Raw genomic sequence first — 21,926 nt, 5'->3', positions numbered from 1 at the left:
TGCAATCGACTAAGGAATAACACCAGATGTGCTATCTGAATAACGTATTATAATGAAACATACATCTAATGTAATTATTAAAATGTACTATAATCCTGTTTAATCAAATCTATCAATTAGTCATCCGGATGCAATTAATACATCAGTTCACTATTGTTTCTTTGTTATAAATCAAATGTAAAGTGGGTTTTTTCCAACAAAGCTGGCAACATGAAAAGGTAGTTTATCGTCTAACTGTAACAAGGAATTTGAGGGGTATGTAATGATTTATCAATCTTATTGCTGTTGATGTTGCAAACATATAAAAAACATTTGATGCTATGAATTCAGAGGCAAAAGACTTATCATTAAATTGTGTGGTTAAAGTTTTAGCTAGCAAGCATTTTATTATCAAGTTAAGATCACATCGACTTGTAACATGGTATGAATGTTTAATATGATCTATCAAAAGTATATGCTAAATCAAGATTAGGACCAACATTTCATAGTTCACTACATATTAAAGTTTGCCATGCTTTTCCAAGCAAAACAAATGTACTGATATTCTTGTTTGTATTTGAGTTTATATCAGTCTCTGAATACTATTACAAAAGTATAATGAGTCAGATTGCAACATTAAATTTTCACATGTTTGTCTCTCAAAGAGATAACAACTCGATCCAAAGCAGGTAACAGCCGACGGTCATCAATGCGTCTTCAAGGCAGTACGAAAATCCCATACCCGGAGTTGGGACTCAGCTGGCCTCTAAATAAAAATGTGTGCTAGTTTAGGTAAAATGGACAAACCCCAAAACTTTAAAAGAATCAAAATGACAACTTACAAGACTAACAAAAGTCAAGAGTCTCCTGATTTGGAACAGACGCAAACAAAAGGCGGGGTTAAACATGTTTTGTGATATCTCAACTCTATACCTCTAGGCAATGTATAATAAAGAAACACACAGTAATACGCGCAGTAAAACTCAGTTTAAAAGAAGTCCGAGTGCGTTGTCAGAACAGCATCTTTACAACTTGGTATACATATGTAGTTATATATGTGCATTATCCCAAGATTGATCAGAGTATCAATAAAACATGCAACATGTTTTTTTTTCAGATTAAACTTGATATGATTGTTCATAAACATCGGATAACTGTTATAGGAGTTGGCATGGTTTGTTTAATTTGTTTTGTTCGTGCACACGCCGATCTTGCAAATATCAGTCTTACAAAAGATGTTGGAATCTGCACCAAAACCACATGGTAATAAAACTAGCATTTATTTATGTTTATAGGGAGAAAGAGTGAGAAAGAGAGAAAGTGGTAGAAAAAGAGATTGACCTGGATTGTGAAAAGGAGAGCGAGAGAGTAGTTGATTCAGAGTAGATACATATATAAGTATACATTTTAAATGAACAGTGCTATAAACCAGGTTCAATCAACCATTTTCTACAATTGAAAATACCTATACCAAGTCAGGAATATGGCAGTTGTTTTCTATACGCTTGATGTGTTCGGTGTTGACATGAATATCAATAATGTGGTCATTTTTTATAAATTTCATGTTTCCCAAACTTTGAATTTTTGAAAAAAACTAAGGATTTTCTTATCCCAGGCATAGATTACCTTAGCCGTATTTGGCACAACTTTTTTGAAATTTTGGATCCTCAATGCTCATCAACTTTGTACTTGTTTGGCTTTATAAATATTTTGATATGAGCGTCACTGATGAGTCTTATGTAGACGAAACGCGCGTCTGGCGTACACAATTATAATCCTGGTACCTTTGATAACTATTATCATTTTATTTTGCCATTTGATTACGGATTTTCATTTTTGAAATTTCTTTTGAGTTTAGTATTTTTGTGATTTCTGTTTTGATAAACAAAAACAGACTTCAAACTTACGGTTTTATATAACAGATCTCTACTATTTAAAAAGTTGATTATTATATGGGTAGTCATGGTCGTTAAAAACACCCTCATCAATTTTCTGTCAATCAGATGCATCAGTCTCCAAAGGACTAAGGTTACTCATAGAAATTAAACATTGAAAAATACAAAATCATGTATACAGAAAGCTCAGTACTCACATGACATAAAACTTAAATGAAACTTAAATGATTGCTGGTCAAAGTTATTCAAATGAGTAAAGTCACATGGTACAATGAAACAGGTTTAAAGCACATGTCTAATGTTTTTGTTTTGAATGGAAGGCTGTAACAATACTCATACTTACTCCATTGAGTATTTTATATAAAAAGAAATAGAGTAACACAGAGACCTAATGGGTAACTGTTTTGATTATTGATTCAAAATTATGATATGCATAGTCAGAGTTCGTATATATCATACATTAGCATACACGAAGAAAAAAAATATTTATTTTTAAAAATGAATTTTTAAGAATTATTTTTTGAAGATTGATAGAAGTCAAACGGATTATCAGAACAAGAGGACATCTGATGATATGTAACAACGTACAGTCGTAAAAGAGGAACGAAAGATTACAGCGGGACAGTCAAACTCATTCATCGAAAATAAACTGACAACGCCATGGCTAAAAATGAAAAAAGACAAACAGACAAACAATAGTACAAATGACACAACATAGAAAACTAAAGAGTACGCAACACAAACCTCACAAAAAACTAGGGGTGATCGTAGATTTTAGTAGCAATTTTCTTACCTTATTCAACATCGGTCATGTATTACTTGTTATTTACAGGGAACTGAAAGCAATGCCTGTTTACTATAATGAAACGGGTATTTTAAGAAAAGGAGATGGGTAAATTAATTATTACACATTATTTAGAGCTTATTCGTGCAAAATTACACAAAGATGAGACTTAATTCTTTACATGTTTTTTTTTTCTTCTATTTTTACGAAAGCGAAAAGATACAAATACCTAAGATTAGGTACATTACACTTGAAAATCACGTAAATTAATAAATTCTAAGCGCATTCGTTAATTATTTTTATTTAACTTCTATTTCACTTAAGTGCTAAAAAAATTGAAGACTGGCTTTTCAAACACCTCTTCATTTTCAAAACTTATTTACCTTATCTCTATCCCTTTCGATATGAAAGTGTTCCGGTATTCAGAGCAGATAAAAAGTCATGCGAATAAACGATAAGGTAGAAGCAAATCGACCTTTGACATCAATCACATTGGAAACTCAAATAACCATGATATATATCTATAAATATGTTCCTTGTTAAATCTTAAAACTGTAATATTAATGCAGACATTATGCATTATTGCTATTTCTATTTTCACTTTAAATATAGGATCATGAACATACCAACATAAGTTTTCCTAACCTTTTAATCAACTTTTACACACTTCATTTCTATAGAATATGATAATATACCCTTTAGTTATTGATATTTTGAAGAATACCTGAAATACAATGTATGTGCTTTGATACAACAACTTTAAGATTTACAAATTGTGTTTATTTCACAGTGTGTGCAAATTACTAGTTAATGACACAAATGAACAATATGTGCTGACAATTTGCTTGTCTTGATATATTTTCAGTCAACAAAGAATCGGTACACATGAAGTGGAGAAATCAGGAAGTGTCTTTGTAGCAGTTAATGTGTCAATTTGCTGCCCAGGATTCCATGAACTTAACAAGGGGAAATGTGACAGTAATTGATCATTTAATCATTATGAATATGTAAACTCGTTGGACAAGAATATAAATGATTACATTCTTGTTCATATATAGTGAATACATTTTGCATTAACAAAAATTAATGTTTTCTTTGATTGTCAATGAGACAGCTATCAACCAGAGACCGTAAAACCAGAATGTACGCAACAATAGGCTGCCGTTCCTAAAAAATTAACAAAACCCATACCGTATAGTAATCTATAAAAGTCACCAATGCGAAAAAAGGAAAACCAAATACCTGATGTGTGCTTAAATAAAAAACCTTTAATCATAGTCACCAACCAAAAATGTAAAATTACTAAAATACCGAAGTACAGACATTATCTTATGTTGTTAATGGTAGATGCAAGCTTGTTTTATAGCTAGCTAAACCTCACACTTGTATAACATTTGCATAGCATTCATAGTTTATAATTCGCAATTGGAAAATGTGTCGACTGACTATTTATTTGAAATTATAGAAAACAGTGTAGTGGTCACAGACAACATTATACCATCGCAGTTTAGGTTTTAATAGCAGAATAAGCCAGTCTTTAGCATGATTAGGATGATATTAGACTACACTAGTGTGTAAACCCTCGTATTTGTTTTTCATACCTGGATTTGTGGTTTAATAAACAAATGTATTACTATAATGCTTATACTTATATAAGAGTTTAATGTTGCTCTTATTCAGTTAATAATAATATTTATTCAGGTAAAGGCAATATATACAATTACATAATACAACCTTAAAATATATCAATGGTTGTTACATAGGTACCATTAATGCCTTAACCCAGGGATGACCCATGAAAGCGAACAAGCTTATTTCCAAAGGGGTCCTTTAAGTCTTGATATAAAAACGAATCATTTTTCAGTCAATTTTACAGCAATAATAGTATCCATGATACACAGCATAACTTATTCATATAAAATAATCTAATAAATTATAAAATCTGAATCTGACATTGACCTGAGTATACTCATTATGTGTTTTTTTACTTCATCTTTAGATTTTAATTTGAATTTACATGAATACTTTTTATAAAATCTGGCAAAGCATTCCAGTTTTTAATACCACTAAAACAGAAAGAAGCAGATTCTACACATTTTACATTTGTAACATAAAAATTGTAAGCAGTTGTTCTAGTATTCCTATTCGAGAAAGTTCTTGTATTACCATCTTTAAAATATTTCGGATATTTGTTGTGAAAAACATTAAATACATGATTCAAACGAAGTTATTTCACTCTGTTACAAATATTCAATAACCCCACTTCCTCAAATTATTTTACAGTGATTCGTTTTCTCTGAGGAAGATAAAGTATAAACCGTAGAACTTTATTTTGAATAACCTAGATTGATGAGACAAACATTCTTTATATCTATACAAAAAGTTTAAGCGCTGATTTGCCTTCTTTATAATATTATCAACAACTTGTTCACCAGATAACAATTTGTCATAAATGATACCTAAATATTTCACATTTGATTTACTTTCAATTTCAATATCATCACATTCAATAGAAAAATCCTTATTAACATTCTAAAGTTTTTTCTTTGGTCCAAATAAAATGTTTTCAGTCTTTCCTAAATGTAGAGACAATTTATTATCAACAAGCCAATCTTTACATGATTTCAACATAAGTGATAGTTTTCTTGAATTTATTCTTGGATCTGAATGTGAAAAAAGAATAGCTGTATCATCAGCTTATGATAAAACCTTATAATCAGTATCAATACTAACTTGTGAATCATTCACATATATCAAAAATAAAAGCAGTCCTAATATACTACCTTGGGGTACACCGCAAGTTACATTAAACACTTCAGAGTTTGTTTTGTTAATATAAATAATCTGTTTTCTGTTTGTCAAATATGAACAAAACCAATCTACAGATCTAACTCCTATCACATCAAGCTTTTCACTTGATAATTTTATAAAATAAAAGTTATATACAAAATTGATAAATATTATATTAAAATGACACAATAAGGTCAGAATGTCACAGTGATATTTTAAATACTTTTGTACATTGATCTCATTCCAACAAAAAAACAGGTACTTGTTGAATAATTCATACATAAAACTGAATCATTGAGATTTATAAGCGGATTATGGAGCTTAATTTTATCTCTTATCTTCATCTCTTGATTTTGTTAAAGTTGTTTACTTAACTATAACAGACCAAATTTATATAGATGGAGGTAACGAATGTATATACCCAAGTAAGCTAAAATACATCTGAAGAGTTTTTAATTCTAATCAACATGTCATCAATAAAAGATACAGTCATAAAATTATCTTTTTTAATCCTAGATTTAAAAGTTTAACCTCAAAATCAGGAAGAATTGTTTTGAATATTGACATCAGTTTGTAACCAGACAACGATCAACACATTGTCGATACGGAAATTCCTTGCAGTTCGTTCAAGTGAACATATAAATACGTTTCCCAAATATTAGTACCATTCAATGGAAAAAAACACAATAGTCCATAACGGATGTCCATGCCATTGTTCGCATAACAAATAAATATACTTCCTGGATGTCCGGTATTTTCACATAAAACAATTATCGTGATCGAATGTTGTTCTTATCTGGTTATTTCTGATTGATATTTTCTATGCCAGGTGTGTGCTAATTGTATTTTAAAACAATTAAAGGCGCATCATGAATGCGAAATTATGTATTTGAAATGTTTGATCGTGATCTGTAAAAATACTTTTGTTGATGAAAAATAAATAAAAAATAAAGGTGTCAATTCTTGTAATCTAATAAATTTTAGCAAAAAACACACACGATAATTTCACATGAGTTCTATTACGATAATGTACTTGAATACAGCAACAAGTCATTCTAGCAGCAAGTCATTCCAGCAACAAGTGTCATGATTATTGAAACTAGCATCATAAATTGATATGTTCAAAGTCCCAATACTAGAATATAACGGTCTTACATCCATCAGAAACGCTCATAAAGACTTATAATTTTAAATGCAGAATTCAAGTTGCATCTTCACAAATGTCATCGGTTTAACCCTTTCAAAAATGTGGCACTGGCAGTACATGATAAAGAATATGCAAGAAAAACAAATACACCTTTTTCATAATTAATATTAATTGCAAAGTTACTCAGGTAAGGACACAATTGAAAATTGAATTTTGCCTAGATTAATAAAATAAAGCTACAATTCTCTTCGTCATATTTCTTTTTAAAGAGTGTCCAGAATTAACTTATGGGTTGAACTGTTCAAAGGAATGTAGATGTCTTTCGTCTGAAAAGTGTAATCAAACAACTGGAGAATGTAAAAGGTGTGACGAAAATCCGGCTGTGACAAAATGTTATAAAGAAACAATCAAAGGAACAACCCAAACTAGGACAGGTATTACTACAAATATTAATTGAAACGTTTCACACATTTATGTAAAGAAAATAAAAAAAAGAGCCATAAATAATCTATAATGTATTTTACTAAACTAAACTTTGAAACACTATTATTGTTGCAGGGACAAAACTAAAAACGTGCTATTATTACTAGCTTTCTATCACAATAAAGAATGAAAACAACACGTAATAAATTGCTGGCGTCCGGAAGCACTCTCCTGAATTACTCATCGTTAGGGAAGTTCAATGTCGGATAATTGTAAACCAAAGACGTATAAGAACCGAAACAGTTGAGGAGCTATAACAGTGTTAAAATCTATAATTAGATTCTTAAGTCATCGACAACACACTTGACTAAGCAAGGGTTCTGTTATAAAGTGATACTAAAAAAGGCATTTATCTAAAAGTTGAAATTGTTAAAAAATACTTGCTTCAGTTTCCTAAACAGTAAAAAATGGTTTCTGATGCACTGTTGTGTTTTTTTTTAATCTTGAGAGATTCTCACATTATTGCCAACCTTTCAGGTGCGCAGCATATATCCCAATATATTAATAAAAATCAAAAACATAAGTAACACTTCATGGAGCTCATTGTGTTTCCTAAACAGCACTTCTTTTGTTACTGTTAACGTGATCATTGACTTTATATTGACACTAAAAATTAAAAAAAAAGGCTCCTATTCTTTCCTTTGTTTCCACTTGTATACTTCCCATGGCAATCAGGCAAATTAAATCAAATTACAATCCGAAGCCTGTTTTAAATAAATCGTGTTCGAGAAACAGTTACCTTAAACTATTACCCATTGATCATATCAAAATGATTCCACCTGCATTCATTGATTTAACAATAGTATAAGAGACATTCAAATGAATAAGAGCAATTCATGGTGCTCTCTAGAAACCCTTTTGTTATAAACTTTCTATTTTGCCTATTATTTCAAAATTTTAGTCACAAAAGCAATTAACTTGTTACACTTTTATATAACTTCTATCTGTATAAAATAGTATTAACAAAAATATCGAACTCAACATGAATTAAAAAAGGAAAGAATGAAAAAGAAGATTTAGTATGATTGCCAATGAGACAACTCTCTATAAGAGACCAAATGAGAAAGAAATTACCAACTACAGGACACAGTACTACCTTCAGCTATGAGCTATGAGCAAAGTCCGTAACCGCCTAGTAAGCTATAAAAAGCCACGAAATGACAAATGTAAAACAATTCAAACGAGACAACTAACGGTCTTATTTATGTACAAAAAATGAACGCAAATCAAATATGTAACACCTCAACACACGACAACCACTTAATTACAAGCTGCTGACTTGGGACAGGCAAATACATACATAATGTGGCGGGGTTAAACATGTTAGATGGGTCCCAACACTCCCCCTAACCTGGGAGATTGGTGTAACAGTACACCATAAGAACGAACAATACACAGCACATGTAATTGTCAGTGGTGCATTACATAAGCAAGAACAGTGTGTTATATGATCCCTTGTTACCACAAATATATGTTTGTTTCTGTTGGTTAGGGCTATGCTGGTCTCAGGTATTACTTTAAATATGATTGAGAATGATGTATTGGATACTGATAATTATCAAAATAATGGTCGGAGCTGCATTTCATGAAATATGTTTTCACTACTTTATGTTTTTATTATTATAGAGCCATCGTCGACATTGACAATTGTTTCACATACCACACTCTTCCATCGACAAAAAATGAAAACTATATCATCAACAAATGCCCAAGTCGATGTAAGCGTATTTCCAACTGCAGAAGAAAGAAATCAGGATCCAAGACAAGGGTTTCAGCATGGTAATTTAAATCTTGAATAATGTCTATGAGGAGTATTTTTTAAAAGATAAATGATTATACATAAACGTTAAAATACAACAACATTGTCAAATAAAGTATCAATTGATAAGCATTGATAAAGAATTATTGATTTTTGAGGAGGCTGTATGCACAAGGTATAGTCAACGATCACCATCATTACAAATGTAATTTTAGATAAACGCACAACCTGCAATTTATAGTCGCACAAAACTAATCTTCACGGAGGAAAATTACCTTAACTGTTTATTAGGTCTTTCCACTTTTCTGTGGAAAGACCTATTGTTTTTCTTCTGATTATTTTTTTTTTTCTTCCGCCTAATTTTGTTCTTGCGATAAATATTTGTTTCGCAATATGAAGCTTAGATATTTGGTATATGATATCGAACAGTTTATGCGCTTTTGAAATTTACCCTGCGTAACCGAATACTTTTCTTTGTAGTAGTTATCTCCCCAAACACTGTTTTCCTTGTGTCCACTACTCCTTAGCAACGGTAAAAGATTAGGACAAATTTATTTTATAACATTGCTCGTTATATCCTTTGCATGATTTGTCCCATTTTGATCGAAGCAATATGAACGCTCCATATGAGAGTTATTTCCCCTTATGCATTTGATATAAGTGATATGCATTTCTATCATGTAAACCATAAGTGATAGAGACCTAGGATCTTTTGATTTGAGGTCCTTGGTCCAAAAAAAAGAAAATTAGGTCAAGGTCAAAGGTCAAGGTCATATTATAATTTTTGAATTTGACTTATTTTCACTTATTACCAAAAACTGTATAAGATATCAACAATTATTTTTACTAAATCTTTAGTTGCGACATGTTGTAACACGTAAATTTTGATTGCAAGGGTACGTTGAACGTAAAAGGGAGTTTTCTCCCCTATTGTATTTAAAAATATCCGTATGGTGATATAACTCATTAACCAAATATAATTAAGACCTATGGTCTTTTGATTTAAGGTCCTTGGTTAATGACCTTGAAATTGATCTCAAGGTCATAGCTTAATTTGAAGTTCTAGATTTTGACCTTTGCTTTTACCTCATATGCATACATGATAAAGCCATGAGACTTTTCGCAAAAGGTATCAAACCATTTAACCCCTGAAAAAACAACCGGGAGTGACCTTGTGCTTTATTTATATAAAAGTATATAGACCAGATATTTGTGGAATCAGTGTGAAGTAAAATTCAAATATTATCGGAAGTAACATTTTTCAAACCGGAAGTAACAAATTATCTCCCTGGTTTAAATAGTTTCGTATAGAAACCATATATTTTGGGAATCAGCCTACAATAAGCTATCATTTGATGATTGAAATGACATTTTAAACTTAATTTGACAACTTTCGAAATAAAATACATTGTTTTTGGTGGAAAGACCTTCAGTTGATAAAGAATTATTAGTTTTTGAGGAGGCTGTATGCACAAGGTATAGTCAACGGTCACCATCATTACAAATGTAATTTTAGATAAATGCACAACCTGCAATTTATAGTCACACAAAACTAATATTCACGGAGTTTAATTAACTGTTTATTATGATTATTACTCTTTGCTGTCAAATCAGTTATTTGGTTATATGGCGGGGTAACATTGACTATTACAGTGAGTTAAGAAATGAAAACGTCACTTTTCTTTCATATTTTTATATTTTGCATATGAGACTACAAGATTTTATTGTTTCCTTAAACACTTTAGTTCTTAGAATTTCGTTAAAATTGATATCATTGAACCACAGTATGTTTTTTGGTTCTTTAATTATTATAAAAAGTGTTTCCTTTGTAGGCGATGCTTCTACACCACTTATTGCAGTATCAGTGGTTATACCAATCCTTGTGATAATCATTATCATTGCTTTATTAGTGAAAAGGTTTGTAAACAGAATATTACAAATGGTTTAGATAAAAAAAAATCAAAATGTCTTTAATTTGGTAAAACAATTGTCATGTAACCTAATCAAATAACGTCTCTCAAAATATCCCTTAAATTAGAAACACTATAAATGAGCGTCTCGTAATATGTTATGAATATTTAGCTAAAGCTACCCTGTAACAATCTACAGAATCCGATTACAAAAAGAAAAAAATACCATTGTGAAGACTCTTCCAGCAGAAAATGTTAAGGAGATGAAATCGATTGTCATTGAGAGAATTATCCACCAATGGCTGTTGGAATATATAGCTAAAAGCAAATTAACAAACTTACTTGTCGATGTTTATATATAAACCTATTACAGCACGTACATTGTACAAGTAGTTTTAATGACAATATTTGGCACTAAGAAATGTGAATAGGTCTTCAACGCAGCGCGAAAATCCCGCACCCAGAGGTGGGTCTCAACTGGTCCCTAAATAAAAATGTGTACTAGTTCAGTGAAAATGAGCTTCATACTTAACTTCAAAACATATAAATGAACTATAAGTAAAATAAAAAAAAACATACAGGACTACCAAACGCCAGAGACTCCTAATATAACTTGGAACCGGTGCAAAAATGCGGCGGGATTAAATTAGTTTGAGTTTTGTAGGATTTCAAACTTCTCCCTATAGATCTAGCAAATATAGAATAAAGAAATGCACAGCAATACACATAATACTCAGTTTAAAAGAAGTCCGAGTCACGTGTTAGAACAGCATCTTTACAATTTGGTATCAATATGTAGTTAGATATGTGCATAATCCCAGCATTGAACTGGGTATCAATAAAACATTCAATATGGTTTTTTTCAATATGGTATGTTATGATTACATTGTTTTTATATGATTGTTCATAAACACCATAAAATTGTAATGGGAAATGGCGTGTTTCATTTTATTTGTTTGTTCGTGCACATGTCAATCTTGCATCAGTCTGACAAAAGATGTTAAATATGTTTTTGTGCAATCGATATTCTTATCAACTCGTTTGTACTAGCATGCACATCACGACTGTTGCTACATATGGAACAAGATCGTTTAACCCTTCCTGAGAACTTCAGATCGCCCAAAGGTTTAGTTGGGATCGTGTTATGTCTTTATTTCTTTATGTTGTGTTTTACATACTCTTGTTCATCTACTAGTTTTTTTTTTCTCTTTGTAACTCGGATTTGTTTTCTCTCAATAGATTTATGACTTTCAATAGTTATCAATAGTACCAGGATTATAATTTTATACGCCAGACGCGCGTTTCGTCTACATAAGACTCATCAGTGACGCTCAGATCAAAATAGTTAAAAAGCCAAACAAATACAAAGTTGAAGAGCATTGAAGACCCAAAATTCCGAAAAGTTGTGACAAATACGACTAAGGTAATCTACTCCTGTATACATGTACTACTTTTGCCCATGGCGATGTTCAGTTTATTTTGACTAAAGTTATAAATATTCCTTTTGATATCTTTCGCCACTCTTTTTTGCAGGTATCATGGTGGATATAATTTCAAGAAACGTGGAACCACAGGTAAATAGTTTTATCAAAGAATGTGAGCTTGTTTTTTACTTTAAATATGCAAATGATATACTGGTAGATAAAGTTTCATTATCGTCTAATCTGACATTGCTGTACGCTTATAGATTGAAAGAGACATTCTGAATGTTCAAAACGTTTTGAAAAGACTATCGTTTTAACTAAGAAACTATGTTTTTAAACAGAAAATGTTTCATTTCATTTAATCTTCCATGTAATGTCTCAATAGTAGCGATTTCGCGGGTGTTTTGTCGACCATCATGGAAAGTTTTGCCTCTGCCTCAAAACTCATCAATTTAAATGGACAAATCAAGAAATTAGATTACATTGTGTTGATGTAGTACGGAAGAATTGAAACAATGTCCATATGAAAATACGCCAAAAAAAACAGCAGAAAGACATTCGATAAATAAAAAAAACACATGCAAGAGAACTACCTTACATTTGTAAACGATATATCAAACTATTAATTGAAACCTCAGACAATATAAACACGTTATTTATTTTACAATATTAGATGCTGTGAACGGTTTACTTGGATACTATCTTATTGGCAATGATATTTTTAGAATCAGTTCACAAGTTGATGAGTGAAAGCAGTCATACAACGAAACTGATGAATGAAAGCCACGAATTAACTCAAGTTAATATCAGTGAAGAAATACTGAGGGGTGATAGTTACAAAGACGTGGAGGGTAACCGAGTTTACATTAGTATGTACAATGCAATGAATGTCGATATTCGTCATGCGGACTCAGATATGGAAAGAAAGAGTAAAGATCTACAATACATTAGCATGCATTTACAGTATTTAACTAAAAGCACGAGACAATCTATTCCAAATGACAATGAAACTGTAGCATCTAAATGAAATTTCAAGTTTACAAATGATGAATTTGTAGGACAACATGTAGATATTTCCAAGTTTTTAAACCTGCAGATCAATAAACAATTATTTTATTCAAAGCGCTGCATACGGTAATTTTAAACAATTTTGTAATGTTTGCGTGTACAGTGATATGCACAGTTACAAAGCACAGCCATTTAGTTTAAACTTGGCAATACAGTATCTTCTAACTCACTCAGAAAGTTTCGAAAAAAATCACTTTGGCAAAAATTACTTGGTTATTCATTAAAACTCAAATGACAGGTATTACTTCAAGATTAGTACGCATTATTTTTGAGGATAAAGGCTTAAGTACGGAATATAGTCAAAATGATACTTTTTCAAAGAAACTTATTTTTAATTTTGAACGCACTTTTGTATATCAAATGAAAACAAAAGTTTCTTTCAATTATGCATGATAACAATTAGAACCATTTTTGAAAAGTTAAATTACAATTTAAAGATCACATTACTCTTTTTCTTTGTCAAAATCAAAACAACCTCAACATGTTTAACCCCTCAAGGAGTCATATGTCTGCCCAAATTCAGGAAATCTCATCAGAGAGCCTTCTGTGTGTTTTTTTTTTTTTCTTCATTTATTAAGAATGTGATATTATTGGCAGATCTATGGTTGTCTTTGCTCAACTACTCCACTTACGATGATATACAGGGCTATTAAGTAATTGACATTAACACTAAACAGACACTTTTCTACAGTATGTTGATCTAGAGATAGTTGTTTGATTTTTGATACATACTAGTTATTAACTATATAATGTATATGCAAAATAATAATGTGTCACGTGCAACGATGTATGGATTAAATCACAGATGGTGTAATTAATTTTGTTTAGTAAACTTGTAAATATTGTATAATAAATGGTTTAAGTCTTATCTGAATGTAAATATAACTTTTAGTTATTTGTCTTTTGATGTCAAGTACAAACAGAAAACAAAAATGACAAAAATAACGACCTCCAAGTAAATTCAGAAACGGCAAAGTCCATAAAACCCGACAACATCCAACGCTCAACTATTTCAACAAACGGCAAAATGGAAAACAACTGAAATGTGCCTGATTCGTCAAACACAAAAGTAGTATTGATGTCTCACAACTGTACAACCTGACGGATATCTGAATTTTTATGTATTCTACGGCAGAACAAGATTGATTAACTGATTGATTGATGGATAAAATTGAGAATGGAAATGAGGAATGGTGAATATTGGAACGCAATGTGTTTTTTTTACATTGCGTGCCAAATATCTTAAGCACGTGAATGCAAGATAGAAAGATTTGAATAACGAGAGGGACATTCATCCCGTCCCTGAAAACGGAAATGACTACTAGTAATATAAAGGGGTAGATATTTTGCTATGCAGTATGCCACCTGGGGGTGCTTTCGGAGAATGGTTCCATTTATTCTTTATCGTGCAGTAAGTGTGGCACTCGTTCTACCTGAGTAATCAGACTGAATGTTCCTGTTTCGATCGAGCCTTCACAGTCAAAAAGGTGTCTCACTATCACAACACGACACAGTAAACAAAAATGATTGTCAACCAAAGGTTAATTAACTAAGTATGCAACAGCAATAGCTGCTACACTTGTGACACATCGTGAGTTGGTTAGACAAGCAAAAACGGTGATAATTCTGATTTCGACTTCTTGAAGTTGTCACATTGAGCACAGAAGGATGAGATATCAACACGGCCAAATGGACGCACCTCTTTGACATGTGAAAAGTAAAATCTCAAAAATGCTGATCTTCGAGGAAAATTCAGACCGGAAAGTCCCTAATCATATAGCAAAATCAAAAACTCAAACGCATCAAACGAATTGATAACAACTGTTATATTCCTGGATTGGTACAGGTATTTTCTTTTGTAGAAAACGGTGGAGTAAATCTGGTTTAATAGCTAGCTAAACATCTCACTTGTATGACAGCCGCATCCAATTCCATTATATTGACAATTATGTGTAAACAAAACAAACAGACATAATAGACATAATAGGTAAAATGTCAAAAATAAGGGTGCAGCAGTCAACATTGTGTTATAGTCTCAATCACTACAAAAACAAACAAATATGTAACAAAAAGCACAAAAAACGCGTACAAACAAAACATATCAGCGAACGTCAAAGACAAGAATATATAAAGATCATAATAGAATAGTTACACAATGACGGGATGTATAAGCACAGAGTAACGTCATATGTATCAAAGAAACACAAAAAGGCATATAGACAAAGACCATTAGTAAAAATTACCGACAAGAATACGAATTTAAAACTATAAAAGGACGGGATGAAAAAGTACCGAACCACGTCATATGTAAAAAAAAAAAACCCACGAAACTGCATATGGACAAAGCCCATAAGCAAAAATGAAAGACAAGAATACAAATCGTATCATACAATAACACAATGACAGGATGTATAAGTAGAGAGTCACGTCAAATGGATATCACCAAAAAAAAAGACTAAACAGTAAAAGTAATATGAATAGTGAAAAAGACTTTTTGATGGGAAATTATCTCTATTTTTGTTAACCCCAGTAAGTATATGTATGTTGTATAGTTAACAAGATGAAATACTGACGTATGCAGAGATCAGAAGTAATATGTTTTATACTACTACACATGGAGATGAATTGTAAATATATTTTGGTAACCCTTGTTAAATTTTTTATAGCACCTGTTACTGCATAAAATGTTTATACATCGATCGATTGACATTTAGGGGTATATTTCAAGCATATTCAAGACGAGCAAATTAATATAAGTCAAAAATAACTGTCAAATAGTTCAACTGATCTCATTTAAAATTCTGTAATCAACACGACGGGTGCCACATGTGGAGAAGGATATGCTTACCGGACCGTTTTAACACCCGGCTATTGATAGGGATTGTGCTGCACATGACCAGTCTTTAATGTAATGTGTTGTGTTAGTCTTGTTGTCCTTATTGGGGTTTAACATTTGCTATTTTGCTTTCAAGCTTTTTCTTCGAATTTTGCATTTGGATTGCCGTGAGGGCATTTCAAAATAATGCTATCGCCTAGATTTTCATTATGTAACTTTCGTTTTGGGTTTGTAAAATATCTATTAACATTTTAAATACGCAGATATTAACGAGTGCAAACTAACCATTGCTAACATTCCTTATCGTTTGTTATAAATCGTGACATATCTTCAATGAATACTGATAAAATTATGTTTGTTAAGAACATAAATTTATAATATGAAAATGTTTTGTCGTTAGAAATATTTATATATATTTAAGTTAAAAAACATTGATAATATCTATGCATGCTATGCACACTAACCGAAAAATTGTGTTAAAGCATGCGGAAGAATATCTCAAGAACGTTTTGCGACAATTCCGGCTAGGACCGGTAACTCTGTAATTGTTTTTGCGGGATAATTTGAATGCCTACTCATATCCAATATTTTACAAAACAATGAATATTTACAGGAGAGTGTCACTATGCACTTGCTGTGCACTATTATTAGAATAGTAGAATAGAATGATATACAATGGATGAAAACTATGTATGCATGTAACTGTTATATCAATATAATATATAACAACAAACTAGTGTATACTGATTTGTATCATTACAATATAATAGTTATTACGGTGAGGATCTATTCATCATCAATGCACGACCTTGTCTCAGAAACAAAATATATCTCTGTACATTAACCTCACTTTCAGGTAAAGAGATGTGATTTCTTTTTCTGAGACAAGTGCTTGCCGGACCATCCACAAGATCTTGCAATCATCCGATGTTCAGTACTTCAGTACTTTAATTTCCATCTGTCATCATAATATTCACAATTATAATAGTTATATCTACGTAGGCTATTATATTTAAACACTATAACAAAGTGTCAATGTGTGAAATTAATGGATTAATCGTATGTCAATGACCACATTAGTGCATTGAATGAGGATTATAATAATTGGCTTCAATTTGTTATACTAGTAATAACAATTTATAATACTTATACTGGGAGTATTTGGTAGAATGAGGTCCTGATCTTTAACATTGGTGAAGGTAATTATTTTTGTTGTCAAATTTAGACGAGTAATAACGACCAAAAATATTATCAGTGAAGTCGGACGGTGGTAACGACGCTTCAAGTTAAAAAACGGGGAAGGTGATACATTGCATTATATACATGTATACGTACGAGTACTCTCAGATCTCTTCCTACTGTCTTTTTTTGTTGTTGGGATGTACAAATTCACGGCCACGTCCACTTGTTTTTTTGTCCATCTGATGAGTTGTAGGCCTTTTCCAGCTATTTTTATAGTTCATTCTTATGTTGTACTATTATACCACTGTCCCAGGTTAGAGGAGGATTGGGATCCCCCTTCCATTTTTAACCCCGCCACATTATACATGCATGTGTGTGCCTGTCCCAAGTCAGGAGAGTTGTCCCATTGGCAATCACACCACATCTTCTTTTTTATATGTACAGTATGTGTATATTAAACGTCATTGAATATTCCTTCCAATTCAATATTATATTGAAAAGACCACAATAAAGCGATCTAAATACCGACAATAATATGTACCCCCCCCCCCCCCCAAAAAAAAAGTGAAAGAGTATAAAAATTCAAGGACATCTAACGTTGACGTCATTGATTATTTTCATTTTACCAAATAAAAGCTTAATTTGTGAGAATTTTGTTATTGTGCAATTCAATTTATCACGTTTCACTCTTTTAACTTCCTCATTTTATATTTCCGTTAATGACATTTAACAGGAAAAAACAATCAACATGATCAATGATTCATATGTCGGTACACAGCAATACCCTATCGGTAAGCCGAGTACTTTTCACCACACTTGACTTTTGAAATTATGAAAAGCACTCGAGCGTTTTAAATTTTAATCTATATTTAGAAAATATTAACTTCCTTACATGGCGAACTATCAAATGTTTACATTGTGAAACGAGGAATTTATTATTTCAAAGGGTAAGATGAAAGTTGATTTTAACAATTTATTTGTTTTTATCATTTGTTACAGATCATATTATTTTAAGATGACTTTTTTTGTGGGTCTATGTTCGGGTTTTCAATCATTTACCCATTGACGCAATTACTATTTTACCTGTATTTTCAAGGTGTGTAAATGATATCATAATTACACATAAATTACTCACTCTTTTCTATAGATTACAACAGATCACTAAAACAAATGATAGTCTCTCATACACGAACGGCCTTAATACCACATGCAGTTGAATTAAAATGTTTTTTTTATTTGATTGTAATGTAAATGTTGAGACGCAAATAAATTAATATACATGTAATATTGTATTGCCAACCAAAAGTGCTAAAAAACAGTTTCATGATATTTATATTTAATTGTCGAAAAAACAATACTGGCTTGTTACTTTTAAAAACACGACGAAGGGGAAATGTCAATCTTTCTAGATATTACCGCGTATGTACAACTTTCATACCACCTACGCACAAATCGATAAATTACACAATACATTGCATAATCATATTTTAAGACGATTAAATTCCGTAAACTGATAGTATTTTGTTAATCGTAGATTGGACCTTAATAAGCCTTTATAAGGTCAGCAATCAAAGAGAATTAGGAATGCCTCTCTTACCCGACAGTTTTAAGTCCGTAAACATCATAGTAATGCGTGCGTGTATACTAAAAAAGAAACTCCCATCCCCCAAACCCTTATTAAAGTTCAAAATTACCTCCTTGCCATAACATGCATAAGTTATAGAAACAATAAAAATAAAGAACCGGCATTTCCTGTTAAAATTAGTTTCAACAATTTATACCTGTGTTCTCATATACCCCGACTCGAAGATGAGTGAAATACAGGGTTTGGAGGGTGGTAATAAACTTGACAATGCTATTGTTCAAATATAGCCAATAAATAGGTATTTTATTATACAGAAAGTACGGGAAAATGATTTCTTCCAGTAAAGACTTTGCAAACTATTAATCGGTAAAATAGCCTTTTGCAGGAAAATGTTTTATTCCAGGGAAAAAATCATACCAAGTTAAAAGTTTTTTAAAATATTAACCATAAATAGCCTTTTCATGCCAATTTCGTTCAAAAGGAAATGTATTTGTCTTTAAATTTATACAGAAAATATGAAATGAGGTATAATAATGCAAGCTCATCTTTTCGTTTGTATATGTTTGTGGGAACTATGTTGCTATTTAATAATACAAACTGTGTGCTTTAAAAAACGAACGGCAATAACATAATCTATAATTATTAACAAATGAGAACAACCATCGTCAAAATAAATGCAACGTATTGAGTTAGAATCAGTATGGCACCATATATGTAGAATTGAATGTATAAAAACATTCACCATTTTGAGTATGTTGTGTCAAAATATTGATTTATGTCTTGAACAAGGGAGCTTTTGTAATTAAATAGTTTTGCTAATTATTACACGTGTCAGCGATAATATTGAGTTATTGGGATTTTACTGTCTTGCTATTACACAGTGTCATTAATGACATTTTCTGTATTTGCCACATGGGTTCCTATAAATTTTTGAATATACGGGAAAATATGCAACCTATTTGATTTTCTAACTTCTGAATGTGAATTTATTTGTTTTAGATTCCGTGGAATTATTCATGCATGTGATGCTTCATACCACAAACATATTTTGTATTTGTACCCTGATACTGTGTACTGCAAATTTGGGAGTATCAATAGATCAACAAGGATCAGGAATAGTTTATACAGCGGACAAACGTATATGTCAAAATATAAAATGGTAATATGATTTTCTTCATTTTACAATAGATTGATACCAAGATATAAGAAATGCTTCATGTACATGTATTTATTGATTTTCAAACAGTCCTAAGAGACATTTCATTTTTGAAATCCTAAAGAAAGAGTTAAAAAAAGAACCACACTCGATTTACATGTTCTTGTACGTACCGTTAAAAATGTCGGCTTGAACTTTTGATTCATGTAGTAAATATTGTCTTCTGTTGTAATTTATATTATGTGGAAGAAGCCGGAGTGCCAGAAAAGAACCACCGACCTTCGACAGGAAAACTTGCGATCTTAGTCTGTTAGTTCGGAGACGAATGCATCTGCTACATGCAGGGCTCCAAATCCCAACGTCAGTACTGCCATGCTAGTGATTGCAGTAGGTCAACTTATTAAACCGCTAGAAAACATAGGCATGCATTAGTATGATATATTTAATTTTAAGTAATCACGATTAGTATTTTGACATTTCAAGCATGATTATCGCAACCACATGAAGGATCTTTACCACTTCGAGGGTCTCATCTAGTAGCATGCTTGCCTTGTGAATGGGAGTCAAGTGTCGATTACCATGTATTTGCTGTTCATGTCCCTAATATAACTGGTCGAATCGGAGTCACATATGTTATCAATGTGTCCATATATAGGGTGACATTTCTCCCGGTGAACTGTTACCTTGTGAATAAAAATGTTTTTAAAATTCATCTCAGTGTGTCGGTCTAGCTCAAAGAAAAACAAACACAAAGAATTTGTTCAGTACTGTTTGCTGCTGAACTTCAATGGCAAAATTTTTTTGAAGCTACTGTAGCGACATCTTTTTTAATTAAACGTCAGTTGGCATTGTATGATGTTAAATGGCGTATTTAAAAAATTGTGTTCAATGACATAATAGTAGTTGTATTCACCCGTGAACCCATCTTTAAATGCCACAGAATACTTTAGTTATGCCCGTTTAAAATGCAAAAATTTTAAGTTATCCTAAACTAAATATTATGAGACTTATACGCAATACTATTAACTACAAAGCTCAGAGTATGTACATATTTGTGTAGCGTCACTTAATTTTACCGTTCTTCAGTTATGTCCCTTTATAACTTTTGGGGGCATCATCTGTGTCCCATGGGCGCATTACTCATTTATTTTTCTTTCATTGTGATTATAAGATCTTCTTCTTCTTCTTCTTCCGAATACGGGAGTAGACTCCTAGGTAGGAGTGTAAAACTTCCCGGAACTTGTGTGCTATGTACGTATGGACTTAATTTAAAAATAATATGACAAAGAAAATTCATTAACAATAACATATATACATTATGTACAGTGGCTTTGTAGTTTAAATTAATAAGTTGTTGTGGATCCTTCAAGTGTTAGAGTGGATATGCCACTTTTGAAGGATTCCAGGGTGTCAGACATACCTATTGCTTCAGGTAGTGAGTTCCAGTCCGAAATAGTGCGAGGATAGAATGAAAATTTATAGAAATCTTTATTTGTAGATATTTGCCTAAATTTATGTTTCCCCCTAGTACGTCTATCAGATATTGTTAAATTGTCCTTAGGAACTTCCACTAACCCCCAATTTATTTTATACAGCATAGTTAATCTATAAGATAACTACATTTGGTATGTGCTTACCTTTTTAGGTCTTCATGTCTGTTAGACAGTTTTCCCTTGACCTGAGGTCGTGTCTATATCTCAGATGCCGTAAGCAATATGTCTACTATACTTGGAACGATTGTAAGGTGAACATTTCCAACTGACAGGTGTCATCTGAGCATGACCTCATTTTTATGGTGGGGCCTCGGTGGCCAAGTAGTCTAAGTAGTTACTATGTAATCCCTTGCTAGTCAACACTGAGGTTGTGAGTTCGAACCCCGCTCGTGCTGGTGCACTCGACTCCAATCTTAATTGACTAGGATTGTCAGT

The 21,926-nt window shown here is 31.8% G+C and overlaps 2 protein-coding genes across 9 annotated transcripts in view; both read left to right on the top strand.

Annotated features, from left to right (window-relative positions):
* Positions 1-195: 195 nt before the first annotated feature.
* LOC139526827 (uncharacterized) lies at positions 196-14,124 on the top strand. The gene is made up of 9 exons (XM_071321978.1): positions 196-255; positions 1,097-1,242; positions 2,707-2,766; positions 3,524-3,636; positions 6,865-7,029; positions 8,705-8,857; positions 10,670-10,754; positions 12,281-12,321; positions 12,897-14,124. The coding sequence occupies exons 2-9, from the start codon at positions 1,109-1,111 to the stop codon at positions 13,196-13,198; spliced, it is 1,053 nt and encodes a 350-aa protein (XP_071178079.1). The 5' UTR covers positions 196-255; positions 1,097-1,108; the 3' UTR covers positions 13,199-14,124.
* A 2,686-nt stretch (positions 14,125-16,810) lies between these two features.
* The window catches only part of LOC139528488 (platelet endothelial aggregation receptor 1-like), a 28,164-nt gene continuing 23,048 nt past the window's right edge, over positions 16,811-21,926 (top strand). For 2 of the 8 annotated variants that reach the window (XR_011665602.1, XM_071324488.1), the window contains exons 1-2: positions 18,092-18,204; positions 19,842-20,001. Coding sequence is in view for 6 of the 8 variants with exons in the window: in XM_071324488.1 (XP_071180589.1) it covers positions 19,859-20,001 (143 nt within the window). In the remaining 2 variants the exon portion in view is untranslated. Of the gene's footprint in view, positions 17,275-18,011; positions 18,205-19,841; positions 20,061-21,926 lie in introns of those variants that run through there. The other 6 variants (XM_071324491.1, XM_071324493.1, XM_071324489.1 and 3 more) reach the window with 6 other exon arrangements.

The sequence above is a fragment of the Mytilus edulis genome, chromosome 6 (genome assembly GCF_963676685.1).
Source record: "Mytilus edulis chromosome 6, xbMytEdul2.2, whole genome shotgun sequence".
Taxonomy (NCBI): Eukaryota; Metazoa; Mollusca; class Bivalvia; order Mytilida; family Mytilidae; genus Mytilus; species Mytilus edulis.
This window is presented reverse-complemented; position numbering and strand designations above follow the sequence as displayed.